General features: G+C 42.4%; 1 protein-coding gene across 3 annotated transcripts in view; it reads left to right on the top strand.

Annotated features, from left to right (window-relative positions):
- Nucleotides 1-26568, top strand: part of kcnq5a (potassium voltage-gated channel, KQT-like subfamily, member 5a) — an 84689-nt gene continuing 58121 nt past the window's right edge. For all 3 annotated transcript variants that reach the window (XM_076975144.1, XM_076975142.1, XM_076975143.1), the window contains exon 1: nt 1-365. In XM_076975144.1, the coding sequence (XP_076831259.1) occupies nt 1-365 (365 nt within the window). The remainder of the gene's footprint in view (nt 366-26568) is intronic.

Genomic DNA, 26568 nt, shown 5'->3' on the forward strand with positions numbered 1-26568 from the left:
ATGCCCCGCAACCACAGCGGCGATGAAGTCGGTTCTGCGCTCTGGATGAAACCCTCCCCAGGGCGCCGCACACACAATTATGGACTAAAAGATGTTGAATCTGGTCGTGGGGCGATGAGCAACGCGGCCAGACCGGTGGACGGGTTGCTGTCGGCGGGATGCGGTTCCGTGCCTGGCACAACAGGTGCATCCGGCATAGAGAACCTGCGACGAAAGCAAGGCGCCCGCCTGAGTCTGCTGGGAAGACCGCTGACTTACAGCACGCAAAGCGGACGGAGGAATGCGCGCTACAGGAAGCTCCAGAACTACCTCTACAACGTCCTGGAGAGACCACGGGCCTGGGCTTTCGTCTACCATGCATTTGTGTGAGTGACACACCTTTCATTTATGAATTTGCACACGCTGAGCTTTCTGATTACTATTTACTGCATGAATCATAATCCACCTATTTATCATTTTCCTGGCAATTCTTGTTAGCCAGGAAGCCGTTTTACACTCAAATCCATATTAAGATTTACTGATGAATTATTCAATTTTGAATTTAGTGTCTCTTGAACATCTACACACTGACGATTCTCTGTAAGTTGTAGCTTTGCCTGTTAGTAATAATTCTGATTTGGCCCCTGTGTACAAGCGGGAGGAGAACTGGAGCTTGGAGAGATTTGGAGTAATAAGTACACCTTGGGGATTGCCTCATCTCAACAGCCGGTGGCTGTGTGTGTGTGTGTGTGTGGGGGGGGGGGGGGGTGCTGTCTGCTTTGGCTGGTCTCATCCAACATAAGTCTTGGAGTGGCCAGTCCAAAAAAGGTGAATTTACAATCATGTTTCGATGTATGCAATTTTAAAACATAGGGTAACGTTAAACATTACACTTCTTTCACTAGCTTCACGGTAATGTGCATTACATCCTTTAAGATGCACGAGCATAGCTCACCCCTGAAGTTATGACGGTGTTAATTTTACATTATGTGACAGTGAGTCACACAGCAATATTCCCAGTCTTGAATTAACACCTACAATGTTGAAATAACTCCTACAATGTTGAATGAACTCCTATGGGTTAATTTAAAGTCAAAATGCTGAGGTTATTCAACACGAGGAATTTCAAAAGTTTTTTAATTTTTATTTTGCTCTTTTTGCTACATGAAGGAAGAATATTCCCTTTCTGCAAAACTTGTTTTAGGGATTTCTCCAAAGTGCAGCGCAGCGTGTTGGGGGGTTGGGGTGCAGTTCCTCGGATGGTACTACTGGGGCGCTGACAGGGGTTACAAGGCAGGATGTTGTTGTTTTATTTGTGCAGACGGCACAGCTGAGGTCACGGAGGTTAAGTTGTTACATCTGTGCAGGCCACAATATCCCACACTGGTTAGAGGCTCGCAGAACCTCACACGTTTAGTGCACTTTTAACTGGCATGTCAGAAAAGAAACATCGATTCCCTCTGTTAGTAACTGTAAAGAGTTACAGTTAATGTAAAGTTAGGAAGATGTTTCACATCGGTTTCATGTGTCAGAACAAATTCGGACATGACTGTGGTCACCACTGAAACACAATACAGTGACATTCTTGAGACATTTTCTAATTTGACATTGATTCTGATTATAATTTAGATTTGTTTAGACTATATGCGTAGTATTGCCAGTGAGATGTCTTTTAAGGAAGTTATAGGTCTGAGTAAGTTATATGGAACAGCCAGGGTTACAGCATCTGAAACCAGTGCGAAATCACAGAGTAAGTGCTGCTGCTTTTGTCTGCCACATCTGCACCTCAGTGCCATTTGCACACGTAACACATAAACATTTAGTCCATTTAATTTATTCATTTTATTATGCGTATAATACACATAAACATTTAGTCCATTTAATTTATTCATTTTATTATGCGTATTGGAGTTGTGCTGGTTCAGTCTGAGTTTAGTTACTTATTATTAGCTTCTCAGCTTCCAGTGGGCTAACGGAAAAGTTAATTCCGTGATTCCCAGATTTCCTCATTAACTGACAATGACAATAATTTCAATCAATTTCATTAAACACCATGGCCTAAAACACCTTATAAAATGAAGAAATCTACCCATAAGCATTGTGTCTATATTTGTGTTGCTGAGAACTGATTTAATCATTTTAAATGCTCTTACAGAAAATATAAGAGCATAAGAGTATTAAAAAATTTAGATTTTAGACTTTTTAGTAACTCAATTCTTTTAACCTACATAACTCCCAACAACACTGTATCAGTATTCCATAGAGTACATTTTGGGGTCTTGCACTTTCATAGTGTTCATAGGAACATGTACATCAGTGTTGACCTGGGCAAGTGAGCACTGCCTAAAAATCTAAAGAGTATTTAGATTTAAAGATCATCACTCAGGTCAACTCTCAAGTCAACTGATGACTTTTTACATTGCTTTGTCAAAGTACATGATGATTATGATGTTATGATTTGTGCATGATGTACGATTTGTACTCCCTCTTCAGTACAGGTTTAAATGTGTCTTCTTTATTCCAATAAGTGCTATATATAGAGATGTTATAGAAATTCTGCAATGCTTATTGAGAATCTTGGCAGGAAGAAATGTCTACTAGAGAGGAAAATTGCAATATTGGTTTTATGTGCAAGCCTTTTAAAATTTATGTAATTATGGTATAAAACAAGTTCCTTGATTTCCACTGCATTACCGTCCATCACCATAATATATTACACTGTATATTTTGTATTTGGCAAGTAGCCTAATGTGGGCTTTTATAATGTTTGACTTTATTTATGGTATTGCTTTCATCTGTCTTTAGCATCTAGCATAGGTTCCTCTGTTGGTGGTATGTCTTTTAGAATCTACACCTCATGTCTGGAACAATATTAGATGACTTTTCATGTCGCAAAAGCTATTTTAAGAGTTAATGTCACATTTCGTTCAGTTGCTGAAACTCAATCTATCATTATTTCGAATTTGATCAGCTGTGCCAAAGATATGTTTTGTCAAATAAACATGAACTGCACAAGGGAACTGAAACAACCCAAATCCAAATCATGGCAAAATGAAAACAAGTGAATTCTGTCCTGGCTCGACATGACAGTGAAGGATTCTTCACTGACAATTAATATAATTCACTATGGCGCACTTAACTTCAACAGATGTCTGCGCACTGCATATAATCTAAGCACCACCTATTCAGTCTCTTGGTGCCTGTCACAAACTACAGCGGCGCACGTTTCTAAGCTTGAAGCCATGAAACCTGGTCCCACCTCCACTTTGCTCCTGAGAACAACACACATACCTGCCCTACTCATAAACCCAGAAGAATGTTCTACTTATTTGTGATTGATGTGCGCAATAATTTCTCCAGTAAAATCAAGAGTTGAAAACTTTCCAGTCTCTTCCTCCCACTGAGGGTAGCCATCAGACCACTGGCACCACTCGGCAAAGGGTCTCAGTATTTAATGTACACTCTTAACAATTTTTCCACCTGGGATATAAAAAGAATAAGACTAATTCAGAACTATAAGAGTTAATTCAGCGCAGAGACTTTTGTGACTTAAAGTGCTTATCAGGCACTCTTGGGTACTCGTGTTACAAATGCACAAGATTGACTGTATGCCCATTCTTTTTCTCCAGCCATTACACCTGCTATAAACAGATCTCCTCTTTAATGTACTCCTAAACAAAGAAGTAAGTACAAGGGGGAGCTGGAGGGATCCCTTTCCTCCATATCTCACAAATCAAAGATAACGTTCACATTAAGCGTAAGGACACGGGGCTGTAACCGGGGCTGTAACCGGGGCCGACGCCGCCGCTGTTTGTGACATAGAAAAAAAACAGTTGAACTGCATTCATTGTAATTGAGGCAAAAGTTCACCGAGTTCCTTCTTCAGTGCTCTTATGTTGGGCTCCAGTCTTTGTGGGTAAGAGAACAGGATATCCTGCTGGCAGGACTTTGCTGAGTTGATGCTGAGTTTCTGAGAGTGATTTGCACCATGTCCTGTGCTGGTGGCTTTTATATTGTTACAGAGTATTCTGGGTTCCCACCTGTAATAGTCTATTACCTTAACTTCTAGACAGACGGAAAGAAGGACTTTCATTACACTTTCCTTGTACTAAAATAGTGTAGAATCCTCATGGCACTATCCTGATACTAGTGTAGTGTCCTCATTGCACTATCCTGATACTAGTGTAGTACTCTCATTACACTATCCTGATACTAGTGTATACTCTCACTACACTATCCTGATACTACTGTAATACTCTCACTACACTATCCTGATACTACTGTAGTACTCTCACTACACTGTCCTTTGCTGGGATTCGGTCTGGCATCCAATCAGCATCATATGATAAATGGAACAATTAAGGTAATAACAACAACAAAAAATGCTGGATACAGATATTCAGAATGACGCATATGCATAGTGCAACTGCTATGAAAGGGTTTTGCTCCCATTTGCAAGGCAAGCATGTCCAAAAGGAAACTAAATCTTAGTAGCCCAAGTTTACTAATGAAAACCAAATTGAAACCGTGTGCCATCTAACTTTTCCAAAATCAATAAAGATGAGAATGTGTTCATTTTGGCAAACTGAGTGTGATATCTACCAGAATTGTTAGCTGGATTTAGAAATTTGTTGGGATGCCAGTAATTATGTTATGGTTTTTTTGGAAAAAGAAAAGTTTTTTAAACAAACTGTTTTTCACATTCTTTTGGCAAAGGATTGAGCTGGTAAACCCTGACATACTTCATGGCCTTTATTTCTTCATTATTACTGAGAGTGCTAATATTTCTATTCTGGGATTCAAGGAACTGGGTTTCCATTGAGGACAGAAGGCACTGTATGTTAGGAGACACAGGGGACTGAGTATTAGGAGACATTGGGCACTTGATGTTAGGGGATAGGGCAGTGGGTGTTGGGGACAGGGCACTGATGTTAGAGGAGATTGGGTACTGGGCCTTATGCGACACTAGACACTGGATATTGACAGGCACAGATGCAGATGTTATTGAACAGAGCGGGCGTAAAATGTCTCGTGACTGACTTAGTGAGTTCTAATAGAAGAGAACATTAAATAATCATCATCCTTATATAAGCATCCTCAGCAAGAGATAAACCATTTCCTATGGATCCATTCAGACTGTGCCAGTACATTGCAGGAACACAGGGGTCTGCAGCGTCTGGACCAGTGCTGCTAATGTAAAACGTCTTAAGTCTTTCCAAGCACTGCATAACAACGGAAGTATTATGGCACGCTGTGGTTGTTATTTAACCATGACATCTCGGTGGTCTTCTCCTGGGCATCCTGTCTTGAGTGTGGTTGGGGATGAGATGGGAACGAAGCCTGCGCTTTTAGTGATTATTAATGCATCCGCGTGACGTTGAGGTTCATGAACACGCTTGGCACTTGATGTGATGGCTACGTTGACTTTAACCAGTCCAGCCTCTTTCTTTCTTGATGGTTCCCACCACTATCATAGTCAAAACATGTCACTCAAAATAAAACAGGAGTTGTTATTGCTCACAGTTAAAAGGTATATGGAAACCCAGCACTGGCACTCCTTCAGTGGAAAAAGGTCTGAGATAAACTCAAACAAATTACAGATCATGAAAAAGTGCAAAGAGCAGTCAGTAAACAGGGTGTCACACCTGTGTTCTTTGGAGAGTATGAATGGCAGAAGGAAACATTTTGAACGACTGTTTGAGCAGCTCGGAGGCACCTGACATTACACAGAGCTGAAACGCCCTGGGCAGGGCAAAGCTCCTTTCTGCTAACCTATACAGAGAATAAGCAGCATGGAATCAAGCATATCTGCACAATACGGGTCATTCCTACTTGTGCTATAATTTTGGTATTGTGTAATTTCTGTTGACCGACCTTTTTAAAAGAAAGAAATGCATTATTAATACGCCACAGGTCATATATTATATGTCAGATATGATGGCTCTGCGCCTATAGAGATCTTGTAATTTAATCTCTTATGCTTATATTGGTTACTTGTCTTAATGTGTCAACACACATTTAAATCAATATTGGCACTCGGATGTATAATAGGGGAGTTATTAGTCAATAACAGTTGCTCACAGCAACTGTATCCTATTGTCTTTCCTATAATAATTTCTCATGAAATAAGGGGTGTATTGACTGGAGTCAATTGAAATTACAATTGATCTACCTCTCAATTGGAAATGAAGACAATTGGATGTGATTACTATGAGTCTTTTAGTGTTAGCATAAGGTCGTCAGAATTTTACATGGGTCTCATTTACGTATGCTGATCGGGTCCTGTGTAGCAGGAAAAACTCAAGCGTTAAAATCACACCTACAGTGTTTATATGAGGCCAGCTGGACACAAAATAAACACTGTAGAGTCAGTTAAACATGGTAGGTGTTAATGCAGCACAGGTTGTTTTTGCTGTGCAACCTGGATGTATCATCAATGTTAGTCACAGAGAAAATCCATCTCAGTGTCTGGGATCTGAGTCATGGAGAAACAATTGATTTCTTAATGGCTAGATCCAGACACAACTTCTACAGCTGGTGGAGCCGTCCGGTGGCAGGTGGAGGCATCTACCAGCGCGTCAGTGTTGGAGGACGTCCTCTCTGTTTCCTGTATCCTGTCTTCTTTGTCAGCAAGAGGAAGAAGTTCCCAGGATGCTCTTGCTGTCCTGTATATATGGCTGAGTGCACCTTGAGCTGGTTTCATATTTAGGCTACATACTCTTATATGCTGCATGGCCCATTTGTGGTGCTGCAATTAAACATGTATCTAATTGCCTGCACTTCTGATTCATCACTATTTGCTGCTCAGATATCGCTGTTAAGGATCTCACTTTGCTTCGTGCTTTTACCCCTTTTTTCTCATATAAGACTATAAACCGTCATGGGGCACCAGGGTTACAGGAATGCAGTCTTAATGGAAGCAAACGTTCTCACTCAGATAAAATGCATGTTTTGACACCATTCCCCTCTCTGTTATAGAGCACTAAAGGTGTGGGCTTAGGTCACATGATGCCAGTGGATAGCACTTAAAAGTGGTGATTCATCTTAGAAATTAGTTTTCTCTCTCTCTCTACTCTCTCTACACTCTTTCTCACACTCTCTCACTCACTGTCTCCGTCTCACTCTTTCTCACTATCTCTCTCTCACACACACAATCTCTCTCCCTTTTTATGGTGTTTCCATTATCAATATTAAGTTATACACCATGGGGCTCCCAAAGACCTGACTAAACTACATTACTGCTAGAGTCTTCCTAGTGAACACAGTTCCACAGATAAGCTCTCACATCGTCCTTGCTTCAAACAACCCATGACACCCAATGCTAGCACTACTTGATTATGTACACCTGCCTTGTAGGTGTTACTCATATACAGTACCAGACTCGTTTATTGGGATGAATGGGTTTGTCAGCCAGCCAATGACCTACTCATCACTGGTCAGTCTCAGACCACAGCACAACTGCTGACAGTAATATGTGGATGGTGGGCCATTCTCACTACATCACACTAATGTGGTGATGACATGGTTGTGGGTGTTGTGTTCATACAAGTGTATCAGCCAAAGCTGTGTTTTTTGTGCTTTTGCACATTTCAGTGTCACTGCTTGGTTTACAATGATCTGCTACCCTAAAACTCCCAGTGGCCCTGTGCTAGAGGATGGTGAGAACATTTTGTTCATGGCACCAGTTGCCATAATACGGGTTATATGACTGTACACCTACAAGGTGTTACTAATAAAGTGGTGTTCCTCATAAAGTGACTGGTGAGAGTACACATCATACTTAATGTCTGATTCACTTTTGACTTATGTTAAAATTTAATATTAAAATAGTCTTTCTTGTTTTACCATCTTTGGCAAGCTGGGAGAAATAAAAAGAGAGTCATGGCCTCATGAACCAAAACCATTTCACTGGTGTTTCAAGATCCTGCTTTTGTTGTGGTGATGCTGCATATCCTTTGAAGTAGTGTGCTGAAGGAATCTTTGCACATGTGCTAGCTGCTAATTAAATAACCCTGCAAACTTTTCCGTTTGTCATCAGTGACATCAGTATCAGCTTCTTCGGTCTGGATTGTTCCTCTCTGTGATCCATTCTGATGTCTGATGAACAGTAATGTTAGGCATCTGCCAAAAAATCAGCCAATGTGTGTTGACCTAAAGAATCTGACCCTTGGTATATCATGCGCCTCATACTACATAAACTTACTTATTGCTGTTAACAGCCTTTGTGAGTACTTATTTCAGATATGTTGTGTTTGTTGATTTATCCCCTTATTTAATCTTTTCAGTCTAAGACAGCAGCAATCTGCGTTCATGCAGTTTTCTCTTGTCCAGGCACCATTCGTCTGCTTAACATTATTCCATCAAATATTCCAGCAGCTTCCAGTGATTTCAGGCTTCATCATTCATGGATTATTCATCTAACACCCACTTATGTTGCTCCTGTTATGGGATCAATTTGTTATTTATTTACTTATTTATTTTGGTGCAGCAGCTGACCAAATATAAATTTTTTAATGTCCAGACTCAATTTATGATGGCTTATTGTATACACTGTGCAGCCAACATAAAATTTCACAAACCTTCCTTTCTAGTTTGCTGCATTTTATTCAGCAACTACCCATACAAAATCATAGAACTTCACTAAGCTTGGAGGAAAAAAGCTAATCTCCTTTCTCTAGAAATATATAGCTTCAAATGAAGGACGTTAACTTTTAGGGTTGTTCAAATGTACATTAGACTAATGGGTTTCATTGAAAGAAGTTCACTACTCGTAACATGTTCTTTTATCCTCTTACCAACTTAACAACTCTTGCTCTCAGTTTGCAGTTTCCTTCCCCATCAAATTAAAGTCAGATGTATCTCAGTGTGATTTTCTCAGTCACTCATTCATTCACTCACCCAGTCACTTGTTCATTCACAGAATCACTTGATCATTCCTTTATTCATTCAGGGCATGCCAGAATCTTTCAGTGATGTAGTGTTTTGCTACACTGGGCTGTTGCATGTCAGATGGTCTTATCAACCAAGGCTAAGGGCAGAGTTCAGGGGGGCATGCACTGCTGTACTGCATGTGAATACTGCAGCGTCCCTGGGGGGTTCTGGTGCCGCTGGCCAGGGTCCACGGGGCCACGGGGAGCATCTCAGCACAGAGCTGTGTCTGAGCTCTTAGTGTGGAAGAGCAACACTCCTTCAGTGTAGTTTTTTTATGACAATAATATATTTCTTACGATAATATACAGCTGTTCATATGACATTATTTACTACAACCTTTGATTTACAACTGCAGTAAATTGTATTACACTTTTCATCACTTTTTTTTTTTTAGAGAAGAGAGGCAGCTTCAACATTGTTATCATGCTCTGTTCAGATTTAGCCAGACATTCTCAAAAAGTCCCAGCCTGTGTCCTGCAGTGGCGTTTGCATTTGACACAGTTTTACTGTGGAACTGAAAACATTTAAGTTCAGATAAAAAAAATTCCATTCATAAAACTTTCCGTCTCTAAAACTTTTGGAAGTTTCTTTGTGAGTAGACATTTATTATTTCATCGTAACTTTTGTCAAAAAATCTTGTGATCATGCCCACTCTAAAGCCACATTGTTGTAGACTTTTCTTAAAACTCGTTCCAGAACATAAAAAAAGAAACTCAAAATGCCTTTCTTCACAATGTTACTAACCATAAGTATACTCACAGTCACTCAGAGAAACACCAGACAATTTGGGAGCTAATAATCTAACACCTCTCCGGCCAAATAAAATCGGCTCATGTTAACTATTGCAAAATGTGGTCAGATAACAGGGCTAAATTCCCTGAACAATAAACTCCAGCCTCTTCCACATGTCCGTTTCTCTCCAGAGGGCTCTGTCCAGAGTCCCTGTCTGCGTCAGAGCTCTTACTGAAGGCTTAAGACCAACTGCCTGGAGTCCTCAGTTATTGTCAGGACCCTCGTCCAGTGCTGTGGGTCTGCACTTAGGATGCTGTGAAATAACGGATTTGTCCCAGCTGCTGAGTCCGGCTGTTGGCACTATGTTTACAGCAGAACTTTTATGCTTATAGGATTTTAGTGTAAATACTCACTGTCTCACTGTGGCTTTGTCCTCCAGTTTGCTAACTGTTGTGTGTACTTAAAACTGATCTCGTGCATAATGAGCAAAATATTCATGTGAAGAAGTGACAAAAAAAAAAAAGAAACGCAAGGTCAGTGTGTCTGTTTGGTTGCCGCACGAAAGCGACACCACAAACTGTTCTTGGCCCACTCCCTGACCATGACATGCCCACTGGGAATCTGGTGATGGGTAGTAAATAAACACCCCATGTTTCAAAGTGACCTGCATCCTAGGAAAGTAGCCAGAGGACAAGTTTGCTTGGTGTGTGTGTGTGTGTGTGTGTGTGTGTGTGTGTGTGTGTGTGTGTGTGTGTGTGTGTGTGTGTTGTGTGGAACTAGCTGTACAGAGACTGTTTAAATGTAAAATCAGTACAGCATTAAATCCTACATATGTCAAGACTAGAGAGAAAGAGGAACCGCCTGCCCCATTCATCCATGGATTATGCCTTTTGCACTCTTTGATTTAATCCTATTGCAGCAGTGTTTGCAGTTTGCAGTGTACTGCATTCTAGTTCTTATAGACACTCACTCATCCACTCAGACTGGGATACACACAACTACATTTTGGATTTGTTGAAATAATTTATGCTTGTTTGGACTTTGCTGCAGATTGTGAAGTAGAATTATTGTTCTTGGCAGTTTATGGAAGATGGAAAACCAAGCGTCATAATAGGTTTTATTGGCGAATTAAGATTTTTTATAAGAGATTTATATATAACTTTTATTTACACATAATCCCTGAAGAATGAGGCACTTCATATCTGCTTTCTGCATCTCGCTCTGACTGGGCGATCATATTAGCCTGCTAGAGCCCACATTCCTGCTGCTGTTTGTGTTGGGCCAGTACGTGATGACCGGAGAGGAGATCATTGTGCTTCCCAGTATGACGGACAGACCACCCAGTCCACTGAACGTGCTTTCAGATGAGGCCTCGGTCCAAGACCCAGCCCCACCGGAAGACTGGTCCTCAGTCCAGGGACCACTGTCCAGTTTAAACACACAAAGTGACGACAGCGCCACGCAAGGCCTCTGATGAGCGGGCAAGTGCCGAGGACGTTTTGTCCTGCTGCCACCGGCCACGTAAAGCAATAGGAAGTAAGATCATATTCGTGGCTTTGTCTCTGAAAGGTCGCTGTATACATAAGCAAGGTTGAATTACACATTAAAAAAGAAAAAAAAGAGAAGTCCTTTGTAGATCACTGCTTTAAAGGACCGAAGATACATTAAGCCATTACCGGAGGCAACGGAGATCAAATAAAAGCCAGAGCTAGGCGGGGAGACGGAGGTCCATGGACCTGAACAAGGACTGCGAGCTGCAGCTCGGGTCCGAATGGCAGTGAGCAGAAGCAGAACACTGCCAAAGGCCTCAGGCAGTGTTCCCGCAGGCCAGCCGGAAGCCTGGAGACGATCAGGAGCCATCGGTGGCGGAGGCCACGCGTCCCAGCACTGCGAACGTCGACGGGAAACACGGTCAGAGACAGCGGGAGACAGAGTGGGACACTGCAGGCACTCTGAGCCTTGCCAAGTGGGAGGTTAAGCTTTGTGAACAAAAGCTATTTTCCAGGCAAGCTCTGTTGTAAGCAAAGATTTCAAGCCCCGCTTTATTTGTTACTAGTGTTGAAAAGCACTTCTCGAGCTAGGATCAGACACTCTGCACATCGTCTTGTTTACTTATGTATGTTTGAGAGACTTTATAAGAGACATTTCTCTTTGTCTTTTACAGTAACAAGTGCAAGGATCATGTTTGCCTCGTGATTCTCCTTCTCTCTCCCACCCGCTTGTGCCTTTGTCCAGTCTTAAAACCAAATGCACTCAGGAGAGGCCTGGTGGTGCCTCTGCACAAACATGTTGTAGAGCAGGTTAAAAGATGCTTTAAGTGCTAAGATACGTGATTGCGAGTGTGCGCGTGTGCGAGTATGTTTGTGTGTGTCCAAATCTCTTGTACTTTGGGAAGAATCTATTGTCTGTTGCTGTGGTTTGGTCTGTTGCTTTAATATTTTACTAATAATTGACAGATGTGTATTTTCTCCCAGTGCGTGTATGTGGGAGTGTGTGTACTGCATGTTAGCAGGTCGGGACACCTGCTTTGTGGTTCTGGGTGTGATGGACAGATGGGCTGGCTAGGCACTCACACTGTGAGGCCTCAGCACACGGCTGCTCTCTCCTCACCTAACCTTTGACCTCTGCTCTCCTGTTCAGTAGAGGAGTCTGCTGGGACAACCACAAACTGCCTAGTCTGGTACTGCCAATAGTATCAATACGGAAGTGGCTATGTGTATTAAACATTGACTAACATGTCCTCTGGTAAAATGCCCACTCCAAAATATTAAAATTAGGTTGTGTCATCCTTTCAACCTTGCAGATATGTATAAATTCAGCCGTATTGTACCTCTCGTAAGGCTGAACCCTTGCAGGCTGACCTGGGGGGTGAAACATGGTTGTTCTTCACTGATTGGGGCATCAGTTAGTTTTCCAGCTCCGCTTTCGTTCACATGGAAACACATCAAAAGCCAAATTCTCAGTGGCACGTTGTCCCTGTGTGAGATTTTGCCAACATTTTCTTTTATTGTGCTGTTTGGCCATTCTGACACACCACTTCACAGGGATGTAGTTTTTATTTCAGTGATTATTTTTTTGTGCCCTGCAGCGTGTTTAAGTAACGCACAAAAAAGGGAATGTAGCGTAGGGAAAGCAGGTAGATTTTATGGCAGTGGCGTTAACATCTGAGTGGCGGTTTGGTTGTTTGGTTCTGGAGCAGCGGGTGAGTTTATTTTCTCGGGCACCTGCCATCTCGGCTACTGCGGGGGCAGGCACTCCCACTGCACTGAGTTCATTGCTTTGCCATTCGTAACTTCTCTTTTATATTTCTTGGGTGTGTGTTTTTCCTTAAATATACAATGGCTGTATGTCACATCTCAGTTTTTGATAGACGCTCTCTGTCTCTTTTCTCTTTCACCCACCTGCTCTTTATCTGTCTTCCTCCGTTCTCTTTATAATTGACTAAGCCGCCGTCATTGCGCCATTTGCAAATCAAATGGGCATTTCTTGCTTGTGGCAGCTTGCCTCCGACTTCAGGGCCCTGGTTGGCAAGTGGAAATGAAGCTTTTAAATAATGAAGCATATCTACAACTGTACTGCAGTAGCCAAAGGCCTGTCCTGCTTTACCTATGAATGACACATGGTTTCATGAACTTTCTTTCACCCAGCGCCACAGTATTGAGTTGCAGTGTACCTTTACCACTTAAAGCTTACATGCCTGCTCGTGGTTCTCAGCAAGCTTCAGTAGATTTATTTATTTAAAAATGACTACTAAATTATCAGTACTAAAATAATATACTACTATCTGGTACATTACATTCCCAAGTAGAGGTTGTCTTAGCTGTTCAACACGACAGATCCACAGGCTTCATGGGACTCTGAGCTGGGCAGATGTTAGATCTTCCATCCTTGGGTTGATTATTCCTGCTCCCACTGTGTCACACATGGACCAGCACTGTATGGTTACAGGAGTGGCATCGTGGGATAGCTGTAATCAAAAGTGATCATTAGATAACTGACATGGTTTATCATTTTGATCATTAACAGTTCTAAAACCAAACCAGCAACACTGATTAATTATACTGTATTTGTTCTAAGGCTGCAAACAGAAGAGGAATCATCACCAAGAAGAATAGCTAACTTGTAATTTTTACCTATGTAAATTATTAAGTGTTTTCTGCCCTGGGCTATGTTTAGCTTTTTTGTCAGTATCAGTTACACATATTCTTTATTGCTTTGCTAGTATTAAAATTGATGCTTCTATGTTAAGGATTAGTCAGTATAACAGTTCTGTTTTGAATACACACTTCTCTACATTGCCTGCTATTTCCCATCTTGCTGGAAGGCTGCGGTCTTCAGCCAGCATATATTACATGGCCATCTGGATCAGAGATATAAGCATGCTTCTCCCATCCAACCTTTTATGTTCAGAGAATCATCTCTGCCATGTCTTACTAATAAGCTCTCACAATTAGTCATGTCAAGTGAAACCTCCTTTCATTTCCACACTGAGCAATTAGTCAAATGTCAGTCCACTTGGGCATGTTTTTGCATATTAATGTGCCTCATTGTTTTTTGTGTTTGGTGAAAATGGGGTTCTCTTCAATACTTGAAAACTAACATAGTTTTCCCATGATGAGGGATTTGTCTGCATTTCAACTAATCTTGTTTTAAAGTTACAGATAGCAAGTGCTGATTATTTTCTTTGCTTTGTAGCCAGTGGGCTGATGCTGGATGGTTATTGTCATTCTGTATTAAACATGGGGCTGTACCTGAAGCAGTCCTGATGGCACAGGCTTTGCTGAACATACGGTGTCCAACATGCCTAAATAAAACAGACAAGGCAGGAACTTTTGCTCAGATCAAACAAGGTTTGTTGAAGTAGTTGGTTCCAGTTTTAGTAAGGAGCAATGGCAGTATTTACACTCCTGTTTTAATTTGTATTGGTTGTTTAGGTTAAATGAGCCCTTGTTAAAGCATGGTGAGGTTTGATAAGTCGTTTTCAGATGTAAGAATTACGTAAAATGCTTATTGGACTTGCTGCCTTTTTTGTGGTATTCGTGTCATCATAAAAAGTTTGATCATTCTTTGTATGGCTCAATGAGAGTCCAACAATGACAAATGTATGTTTGTCAGCATTAAAGTAATGAAGTCAAAGGGGTTTTTTTCCATCTTGAAGTAATTGCTGGATTTGGCGTGTGGTGACCAAGCTATAAAGCTGCAGTGCTTTTATCCCCTCCCGTCTTGCTTTTATCCCGATGTCAAGTTTTCATTCTTTTTCCATTATAAATAACTTTTTATTTCATAATTAAGAAAAGGAGCCAGGCTAATAGTCAAAGTAAACAGAATGCTGTGTGCTGACTTTGCTGCACATGACTCCTTATCTGCTGTCTTAACTGAAATGATATTTTCCGGAAAAGATGACAACCTCTCCATTCCTGTGTCTCTCTGCCATTATTAGCTTTGCCCTTCATACGCTCTGAAGTGGGACGCAGGGACACAGGCCTGGTGATCGGGCAAAACCCTGCTCAAGTGCCAAGAACCCCTGCTGTCTGAGGCCACATGTGCCATCTCCGCCTACCTACTTCGAAGTATTTCTCCTCTCCCTGCTCTAAATATTCACATAAATCATATCCGAATGCACATACAAATTTTGGGTGGCAATGCTTCCCCATTAACTCTCACTCCTGTCATCAACACGTCAATCCAGTGATCCATAGCAACCGAAGGCCCCGTCACTCATTTAACATGCATCGTGCAGCCTTAATGATTCATTTGTCCCCCGCAGAAGCTCGCCTTCCTTTCGCCTCTCTTTCTTTCTTCTCATTGTTTGCCGTGGAACACCCACCTAGTTACACTAATTAGACACATGCCCCCCAAAAGGAAGGAAAGGAAAGTGACTGATGAGCTGGAGAATGCTCGTGCTGGAATTCGCTTTTGCGTTTCCACTGTGTTCAAACTCAGCGTCACTGCTGAAGCAAAGATGTCACCAGTGATTGCAGTGGTCACTTTCTCGTGGGCCCATGGTCCATTTCCTGTACAGATATCTATGATTTTGACTGCCTTCACTCTCGTGGTTGTCTTGGAAACAGGATTTTGAGAGCCATAGCTGGCTGATTATTTAGTGGCCATTTACACATAACCACATGCTGTGAAGCTCTCATATGCTCAATATTAGTAGGTGAACTCAACTGAACTCAAATGAACTCAACTGAACTCAACTCAGGCTCAGAAGACTGCAGTTCACAGCATTTGAAACCATTCATTCCATGTTCGGAGATTAATTGGGGGAAAACAACAGGACGTTAGACAAAGTAAATGCAGAAGCTATCGTTGAAGAAGCCCAGAACTTCAAGCACCCTTCTTAGCTGATTCAGCCCACTCATTCCATATGACGGTTGCTACAGCCATCGTGTCCAGGTCTCATGGTGCTACTACATCTGATCCCCATCACTGGATGGTTTCATGGGAAACACTGTACATGGATGGAAGGTCAAGAAACCAATGAAACGCCTCAAAGGCTTATATGTTTATTTATTTATTTATGTTTTATTTGTATTGTATTTTTTGCTCATCTGTGTTGCAGGTCTTTTTGAACGGTGCTGCTTTTAGTTTCAATATCAGATTGACAAGCAGGACATGCGTTTTATCCCCTAAATGAGCTGTTAGTCTAGTACTGCCCTGTTAAACTACTCATTATCACATTCACTGCTGTCCCCCTCTCTCCTACCCCACCAATCATGACGGCACCATAATCACCTGTGTCAGAATTGCTTACAGTCACTAAAGCTATCAATAGTGTTTAATGTGTTTCAGAGCTGGACTGGGTATTGTGTGGTGTGGGGGGAGGGTGTGGGGTCAGTTCTTCCTGGTCTAGGGTAAGAATGGCTATTCTATTATTCTGTTTTCTAGCCTTATACATAAATACAGTGATGAAAGCCAGTTAGATTTCCAATTTCTCCCTTTAGTTTTATGCTTTGTAAGCGAATGGCTGGATCCAGCACGGCTCTACAGCAAAGTCAATAAAAGCAATTAGAAATGAAATCACTTCACCCTTGCAATGATTTCTTAGTGGAAATATGCTGATCCAGGGTTTGTGGTTAATCTATTCACTGTCAGTAGAGGCTGGAGGAATTTGTGTGTGTGAGTGTTTGTGTGTGTGTGTGTGTGTGTGTGTGTGTGTGTGTGTGTGTGCGTGCGCGTGTGCATGTTTGTATGCATGTGTTCCTTAAAGATTATCTTCCTACCAAAATGGCCCCCTCATTAAAAAGAATTGAACTGTGTAAAATAATAATATAGTATTAGATTACTGGTGTAGATTCTAAAACAGTTTAGTGGTGATGTGTGTTCAAATGTGCAGTCTCTTCATGTTCTACATACATTATTTTAAATCTATCTTACAGGTGTTTTTTGTAGACAAAAATAGAACATAGAATTCTAAAAGTGGGAGCTGGACGAGGGAGCAGCTCTCCTGCTTGTCATCTTGTTGGGTTCGCTTGGTCTGCACCAAGTCACACTGGTTCCTAGTTGGACTCCCATCAGGCTTGTGCTTTCTGTTCATAACTTTTATGAACAAGAATTCTCAGCATGGCCAATAGAGGTGTGCCAAAAAATCGATTCACATATCGAAAATCGATTCTCATTTACTACGATTCAGAATCGATTTTAAATGTCCCAAAATTGATTCTAAGTCATGGTGAAGTCTCACGTTACGTAATTACAAAATTACGTGAGACTTTACGCAGCAGGTTCTGGGACACGCATGCGCAGAAAAGAGATATTCAACCTGGCCCCGTCTTCATTTAAGGCAAAAATATGGGTTCATTTTGGTTTTTATCGAATGCCGGGGGAAAACCGAACGTGACACAATGTAGCTCGTGTGCAAGGCTTGCAAAATGAAGCTCAAGAATTTTGGTAATACAACAAAAAGCATTTTATTTTACCAAAGCACTTTATTTTTGTTAATTAAATGTGAAAGACACTTTATTTACTGTATTTTGTCACGGTGAGGCGGCCCCCTACCGGTCGCCTCCGTCCACAGCGGCTGTTGTTGTTGTTGTTTTGTTGCATTGTGTGCGTCCCTCAGGTGGGCGGAGCCCGTGATCCGTCTCACCTGAGGGTCGTTTGTTTGCCTATATATGTCTTGTCTTTGTACCAGTTGACCGCTGGTCATTACATCCTTGATTTGGATCTATTGCACGGGTTTTTGGTTTGCGCACTTCTTCATTAAAACATCCTTTTTCCCTGAGACTTGGCGTGATCGCTTCCTTTTTTGTTCGCACTCCCTGCCCGTCACATATTTGTCATTCTGTCTTGCAAAGCAGACTGTAGATTTTATAGACTGAAGCAGAAATGTTTATAAATCAAATAGTTTTTTAATCAAAAATCGTTTTGAATCAAAAATCGATTTTGAATCGAATCATGACCCCCAAAATCGGAATCGAATCGAATTGTGAGATAGTAAACGATTCCCACCCCTAGTGGCCAAGCAGCAGAGGGAGTTTGGTTTGGTTTTGGTTTTGGGTGATTTGGCCCTGTTGGTATCTTCAGCCCGAGACCTCCAGCTCTCACTGCATCAGTTTGCAGACGAGTGCAAAACAGCCGGGATGGGAATCAGCACCTCAAAATCTGAGACCAAAGTACTAATCAGAAAAAAGGGAGGAATGTCCTCTCTGGGTCGGGAGTGAGCTTTTGTCTCTAGTGGAGGAGTTCCAGTATTTCGGGATCTTGTTCACGAGTGAGGGGAGGATGGAAGAGGAGGTTGACAGGTGGATCGGTGCAGTGTTGTGGATTCTGTACCAGGCAGTTGTGGAGAGAGCTGAGCCAAAGAGACAGAGCTGAGCCAAAAGGCAAAACTCTCAATTCACCGGTCAATCTACAAGTGACCCTCTTCTATGCCTACGAACTCTGAGACAATGATCACCACATGTTCGAGGAACACTGAAAAAGTGAATATTTACAGCACTTAAAACACTTGTACTTACAGATTAGCCAAGAAAGAATGTTTTGTCAAGCAATCACTATGCACCAATTATAATTACGCAGCTTGTTGTGAAAAAAAACCTGGTATAAAATAAATCAGGCTTGATGGTTCTCAAAAGCTTTTCCTCTTGATCTTCATTAATTAGTTACATTAGTTATTATCATGATTGTGACATTTGTTTTGCCCCACATATAATTAAGATGTATAGTCTTTAATGTGCTTTTCTCTACAGGGTTTAGCTGTAAGCACAACATGTGGAAATGCCTGTGCTAATACTGAAAGACATTGCCTTTGTGTAATGGGATTCATCAGAGTGCTTATGATGTGCTTATGACAGTATAAAGGCTTTAAATGGCATTCCACCAGCCTTATCCAAGGGAGCAGATAATTTATAGAGTACTGCGTGTGCGTGTGTGTGTGTGTGTGTGTGTGTGACATCAAGAGAGAGAACTCATGTTGTTGGATGAGCGTTTAGTGTAACTGTATAAAACTTCCTTTTATCATCCACCCCCTGAGCCACATAAGTAACACCTGCTATAGCCACTAATATGTCAGTCACACATATGGTTCTGCACTCCAGGGCTTCCATATCAAAACTATTGAATCAGTGCCTGAAACTGATGGTGATTCAGATTCCATTTGTGTGCTTGGCAGTCAAAAAGCTGTGTGCTGGCAGTGAGGTAGGAGTGGATGAAATTTGCCTGGGAATGTCCTGACAGTGGGCAGGATTCAGGTTGTGTGGTTAACATGCCTGGGTCCATCCTCAGACTGGCAATCTGATAAAGCTATTTTTTTTCCTGATTTTCTTTTCAGATTTTAAATACCACATATAATTTCCTGAATGTATAATAATAAAAGGAGCAATAATATATGATCATTATACCTTAAGCAACAAATCAACCAATGGCCTAAGACCTTTGCACAGTACTGCACATACAAAGACCAATAAAGACTAATGATGCTCTTGTATTTTGCAGTGTATACAGGATTTGCAGAATTTTGCAGTGTAAAAAGGATCCAAAGTTGGATTTCCCTTCTACCTGCTTTCAGTCCTGACAGACTCACTCTGCGACCTGCTCACTCCCGTTCACTCTCTCTCACTCACTGACCAAGCCGCGGTGAGGCCATGTACCACTGCAGCACTGACCTTTAACCCTTAAGCCCCGTCTGCCACGGTACAGTTTTCATAACAAGAAAGACTTGGAGCCGAACTTGTTTATGCTGTAAGTCAGTACTAGTTGGGCCTGTTTTAAGATCTGGTGCCAGGGGGACACTCGAAGTGAAAGGTGGTTGCTTGTTTTATAAGGTGTAAGTGCATGTGTTCAAAAGCGGATTCCACTGGAATGTGGTGCACCATGAGATCTTATTGACTATAGAGGCCAGCGTGTGTTTTCTGTTTCCTTCTGTTTCACTGAATCAAGCTCATGTCCAAACTTCAATTGTTCACCTGTCTTGCTGGACAAACAATTAGTGTTTTGGTGTGACAGACACAATTATATTTGGCCTTTTGTCAGAAGGGCTTTAAGATGGAAAATTTAATTGCTAGTTAATTTTCTTCAGATGGTTTTGTGTTGTCTGAAAGGAACTTGTCTTTATAGTTGTGTGTGTGTGTGTGTGCGTGTGTGTGTGTGTGTGTGTGTGTGTGTGTGTGTGTGTGTGTGTGTGTGTGTGTGTGATTGTGTGTTGTGTGCAGCACTTACGTCGCCTACAAAAGACTTCAGACTCGACCAAAATGTCACGAGCCAGGACCCAGGCGAGAGTTATAGAAAAATATACTTTTAATTGTGTATTCATTTTGCCATTATTACTTACGTTTGTTTCTGTGATTTGGGACACAGCCCCTTTCCTCGTGACTTGACTTGGACTTGTATTTTGCAACTTTTGAACATCTCAGGTTGTGTGATTGGGTGTGAATGTGTGTGATTGTGTGTGATCAGGTACACTTGGAGAGTGCAGCTAAATAAGAATTAATACCTCCTCCTAACGATACTGAACATCATGCAACTCTGTAAAACAAGAACCTAAGAGGATCAGCTGTTCAGTTGATACATCACAGTTCGTACATCACAACACTGCGGCATGTAGTATAAAGACAATTCAGCAATTCTAGAGACAGTATGTGCTAATAGTTTTGAAAATAAAATCAAGAGAGTAACTAGTGGAGTGTAGAGGTCATAACAATTACAGTACAAAATGTTTCCAGAGGAACAGAACATTTCAGACGGTTCCTTAGTTTACTGTGCAAGCACACCTTTTCTGAAATCCTAGGATGTGAAACCAGTTCATGTTGTAATCATTGTTATTATGGAAGTTGCACAGCCTCAAGTTTCCCTTCACTCCTGACAACCTTGGAAAACCTTTCCAGCATTTGGAACTTACATCTATTACCACTGTAGTTTTTTTTTACTACTATAACAATTTCTGGCTGGTTGTCCATTACTTGCTTATCTGCTCAGACCTGGAGGTCCCAGATGACCCTTAGATGACCTTTTTGTTTCCCAGCAGTCTTTGTAAATTCTCCCTTTTGTACTTGTGTACATGTGGGTGCCCAGTTAATATGCTTTGCTTATGTGCCTATATTTAAGTATGCAACATATTTGTGTCTGTCAGTAAATGCTTTCTTTGGTAGCATCTTGCATCGTGCCACTAGGTGCTGGAGTATGTAGAGGCACGCTCCACATCTTGGGCCTGGTGGGACACACCCTGGCTTCAAACCATCTAGTGCTTAGTTTTTGATTCTGTGCTGCCGTGATTAGTGCTTCAGCCGCCACTTTGAAATGAAACTATGAAAGTCCTTTCATTGCAGTTCTATCATTTCCTCTTTGCTTGGTATTACTAACCTGTTAGTTATTTTGGATTTTTGGTCATAACTTCGTTGGTTCAGCTTCGATTATTGGATCGCCCCAAATTTGTTTATGTGTATTGTCTCCGTTTTACAGATTTCTGTCTGTTCAACGTTAACATCTCTGGACTTCCCATTTACAGTAATGGTGCTTGTTTGTCCACAGACAGCTGCTCATTCATGTGCGTGCTGTACTGGACAGTCAATCTTAGACTTTGTAGCCTCCCTCCTCCCTCATTTGGGTGTTGGATTTTCGATTTTCCAATAAAAAATTTTTTTTTCTATTTTGCTTTTTTAAAATCCATTTCTAGTTATTTTACTCTGGTGTTCGATATGTTTTAATTGATAGCCAGCGCACTGAATTCAGGTCTTCCCACAGACCCTCAGACCTTCTGTCACTTCCAGAGCCCAATCACATTCTTCATCATTAAACAGAGATCCCAGTGTCCACCTGTATTATGTATCAGAAGGACATGAGAACTAATTGGCACTCAGGGAGACATGAAGTAGCAGGAAGAACAGAGAGAATAGATGAGAACTTTTTGAGACAGCATATCTCCATCTTTAAACTTTACACTTTCCACTTGAAGGTGCTTTTTTAAGTATATGACACCATATGTGCTTGACTGACTATTTTTAAGTGACTAAGATATTGCAGTGGTAGTTAGATAAGGAGGGTTGGTGCCTCAGGTAGCACAAAGAATACTTGAGTTCAACAATTTCACAGGGCCATTGTAGCTTGTTCTAAACAGGAAAACCACTCCTGATTTGTGTTAAATTAAGGAATCGTATCATGTTCTTGTGAAGAATTCAGGTGAAGTGCTCCAGGTAGTTCACAAGTGAAATCTGGTAATTAAACACGCTAAAGAGAGTTCTCTGTGAGCCATCTTCATCAGGTGGTTACAACACTCGGAGTATTTGCTGCTACACGTTGCAAAGAAATGGAAGATGAATCCACAGGGCACCTATTATTTATGTAAGCACATTATCAGTATATAAACAGAAAGGTGTGTGATAAATTAGTCTTTCCTTAACCAAACCCATTACTCATCTCGCTGGATTTAAACAGCTGCACTAAGCAAAATGGCACATCATAAAAATAGCACTTGTGTGTCTGCCTGAGGCCTGCAGATGCATGTGCCTGTGTGCGTATGTGTTTTTGCAGTGGGAGTCAGTTATGCTCTCAGGTTCCTGCATAATTGATCTGACTTGTTACAGGGTGAGGCACTCATCATGTATCAACCATCCCTGAAGGGGGAGCCAGGAAATGCAGAGAGAGAGAGAGAGAGAGAGAAAGAGAGAGAGAGAGAGAGAGATAATTCCTCTTCCAACTATACTGTACTGTATTACCACGAATACACTTTAGAATAGCTGACGGAGTCTTTGACGCACCGGCGTGTTGCCCTGCGAGACCTGGCACACCGTGACCTTTAAGAGCGTGAGGAAGACAATGAGTCAAGCAGTCTGCAGCGAGGAAGAAAGAGAGGGAACGCAGTTGAGGAACAGAGAGTGAGGGTGAGAGAGGTAGAATGGGAGAGAGTGAGAGAAAGAGGAGGGACAGAGGAAGGGGAGGTTGGTGCGGGAGTGGGAAGGTGTTGTGCGTTAGAGAAGCTGTACTGATGCACAGGGTTACGGGGGTTTGAGGGAGTGTTTGCTGGTATGTGGGGGTGAAGTGTCTCCTGGTACAGACTCATCCTGCACTGATCTTCCTGCATGATTGTGTGTGTGGGGGTGAGGAGGGTGATGGGGTGGTGTAATGGTCCAGTTATTCCAACTTTCATTCTCATGAAGAATTTTAATTCTCTCCTCACCCATGTCTGTAGTTGTGGGTTGTACAGTTATGCATGCGTTTATATGTTTATATGCATGGCAGGGTGGTTCCTAATTGTTCCGTAATATCAAATTGACAGTGGCTTAAACATTTTAACATTCTATTCTAACTATGTATTTATCTTTTCAATGATTGTCATGGGCTTCAAATGTACTGACAAGTGACCCAACATAAAGCATCTCACACACACACACACACACACACACACACACACACACACACACACACACACACACACACACACACACACACACACACACGCGCACGCACACTCTGGCCCGGTGACACTGGGACGGTCTCCCAGTTCTCTTGCTGCATTCCCACACCATTAAATTTGCTCCTTCTTTCCACTGGCCATTCCTACAGCCCACTGGTGTTGGTTTCCTTGAAGACTAATTAGAGTTGTGGTCAAACCAGTGGCTAAACATCTCAGGGCTGTGTGGAAAACACATGCTTGACCTCAGTAACACACTCTCACACATGGCGCACAAATGTTTTGCTCATTAGTCTAAGAGAGTGAAAGAGATAGCAGCATAATATGACTGGGGTCATATCACACTGTTGTATTGGAGATGACAAAAGCTTCATGAGATGGGTTTTGGTTTTAGCGCTGATCTTTCCGAGTTTCTACAGTGTGAAGTATTAAAGGATATTCTAAAACAAAATGTCCTAATGCAGTCATTAAACGTTTATCTTTTGAAGCTTTTTAGTGATCTGTGGAGGTGCCTTTCATCCACAGAGCATCATTTTTATATGGATCCATACGATCCAATTGAATATAATGTAAGGCTGTTATTTGCTCAGTACTGGGAGCCACACATCCACATTGTCCTCATGGGTGGGTTTTGCCGAACCTCTCCGAGCTTTTGCTCAGAGGCGTATCATTTTTGTTCCCTGGATGCAATTGCTGTCATTTTGAAATGTGCAGTCACAGCACAGGAACACCTACCAAAATGAAACGCTCACTCGCGGTGCCTGTCCCAAAGGAGCAGCCAGTGATGTCACTTCCATTTGCAGCTGTGGCAGTGAAGTGGCAGACAGGTTGTGGGCTGGACAGGCGATTGGGCCAGTGGCCTGGGGCCTCTATGGTGGGGGGGGGGGGGGGGGGGGGGGGGTGTGCTCACGGCTGGATGGGTGGCTGGGCTGCACGGACGCTCTGATGGGTCTTTATGAGCTCTGATCCACTCCAGCACAGAAGCCACCATCATGTGTCCACAGACACACATGGAAGCACTAAGCTGGCAGGTAGCCTCCCACCCCACTGCCAGGGCCAATCAAAGTCACTCTGATCCCCTCTCGCGTGGGCGAGCATCTGAAGACCGGAACCTGCTCTCAGCCACGGTGACCCCACCGGGGCCAGCAGAGATCACACACGATATGGGAGGGACGTCGGCAAACCGTCAGTCACCGTTGGGCCTTTTTGATTTTGAGAGGATCAGGGACAGGAGGAATAAGAAAGGAAAGAATGTAGAGAAGCTGAAGACCTTAATCTGACCTGTCCTGCTGAAAGAGCCCGTGGTCTGACAGGTCTGGAATAACCTCGTACAGTGGGCTCTGTTTCCCACTCTCACTCTAGCCATCTGCTCTCATCTTCTCTGATTAAATGGGCAATCCTATGTAGGCCTGCTTTAATGACTTTCTACATATTTCATATCAACTTCTTTATCGTCACTGGAGCTTTAATATTTTAGTGTCATGTGTGATCGATATGTGGGCTAAAAATAGAAGCTCGGCTTTCTGAGCAAGTAGCGATCTTTTATTGTGTGAATGTGTGTGAGTGTGTGTGTGTGTGTGTGTGTGTGTGTGTGTGTGTGTGTGTGTGTGTGTGTGAATTACAGTAAGAACAAGAGATGGAGCATGAGAGAATGAGCATGAGAGAGCGAGAGCGACTCAACGGTGTGTATTGATCGCCTGGCTGGGCTCTGAGAGGCCGAACGCCACACCGCTGCTTTTTTCCCGCGCCAGACGGACTGTTTTCTGCCTGCTCACGTCAACATCTCAGACAGCCTCATGACACAACGCAGACACCAGCGCACAAGCTGCGCTTGAAAGTGGCCCATTCGCTATTTATAAAGCACAGTTCCTACATGCTGCCTTGTTGGAAGTTTGCTGCGTGCAGTGAACAGCAGCTCATGGTACGAATTCTTTTCCAAAAGCCGCAACGGCATCAGTGTGTAATCTTGAGGTTAACGGTAAAACGCACCTCGCAGCAGAGATGGGAAACATGGCAGTAAATATTGACAGTTTATCGTATAGCTTCAACCTGCTTGTTTGAAGTGGCTGGTGTTGTGCACAGGTAATTTGTTTGCGTGATAGCTGCCGAGAGGCTTAGCTGTATTAAATGACTCTTGGGAGATGTCTGCCATTACTCTAGCGTTGCTATGGTGATATGTGAGGTCTGCAGCAGTGAATGTGGTGTTTGAGCAGAAAACCTGGGGGGGGGGGGGGGGGGGTGGGGGACGACAACAGAAAAGATAGACACCTGGAGAAATTACTTTCACTTTAGTCTGATGAGGGAATGTGAAAGAAAAAGCTGCAAGAGTGTAAAGCTGCATTTAGGGTGATGGCACAAATGCTCCCAGCCCCCAAGAGGAGAAGTAGGAGCTTGCAGGCCATGAGAAGCCAAGAAGGACTGAGGGAAGCTTGGAGAACCTGGCTTTCTGCTGCACAGGTGGAACCACACCACCATAAACACTCATTATCACCTCGTTTCACTGCCGTAGCCAACAGGACCACACTGCTTTTGTTTGACTAAAGAGCAGCGAATCTGTCTCTCTCACTGACACGCGTTTACCTGTCTGTGGGCCAAGCAGCTCAGCCAGTTTTTCTGTCTTACACTTAGGGAACACCATATTAAATCTTTTATTTAATTACTTTTATTTTTTAACCTTTCTACACCTTGCGTAGTTGTAAAAAAGTTATCCAGCCTCGGTATAATGCAGTGTTATTAGTTATCTTTTCATCCTCAAAGAGAATGTTTGCTCCAGAGGAGTGATTTGGTGACATTGTGCTCTGAGTAGAGAAGTGTTTGTTCTCGGACTCGTCTGATTAGTATCTGCTGCAACAGTGGAGGGAGTGAAGGTCATGAGCACCTGTGGGGAGACTAATCTCCATCGCAGTGGCTGCACCGCAGCGAGAGACAGATGAAGCAGCAGTAGTGATGAAGCAGCACTAGTGATGAAGCAGCGGTAGTGATGGAGCAGCAGTAGTGATGAAGCAGCACTAGTGATGAAGCAGCGGTAGTGATGATACAGCGGTAGTGATGAAGCAGCTGTAGTGATGGAGCAGCAG

Source organism: Brachyhypopomus gauderio, chromosome 15 (assembly GCF_052324685.1).
Source record: "Brachyhypopomus gauderio isolate BG-103 chromosome 15, BGAUD_0.2, whole genome shotgun sequence".
In the NCBI taxonomy this organism is placed as follows: domain Eukaryota; kingdom Metazoa; phylum Chordata; class Actinopteri; order Gymnotiformes; family Hypopomidae; genus Brachyhypopomus; species Brachyhypopomus gauderio.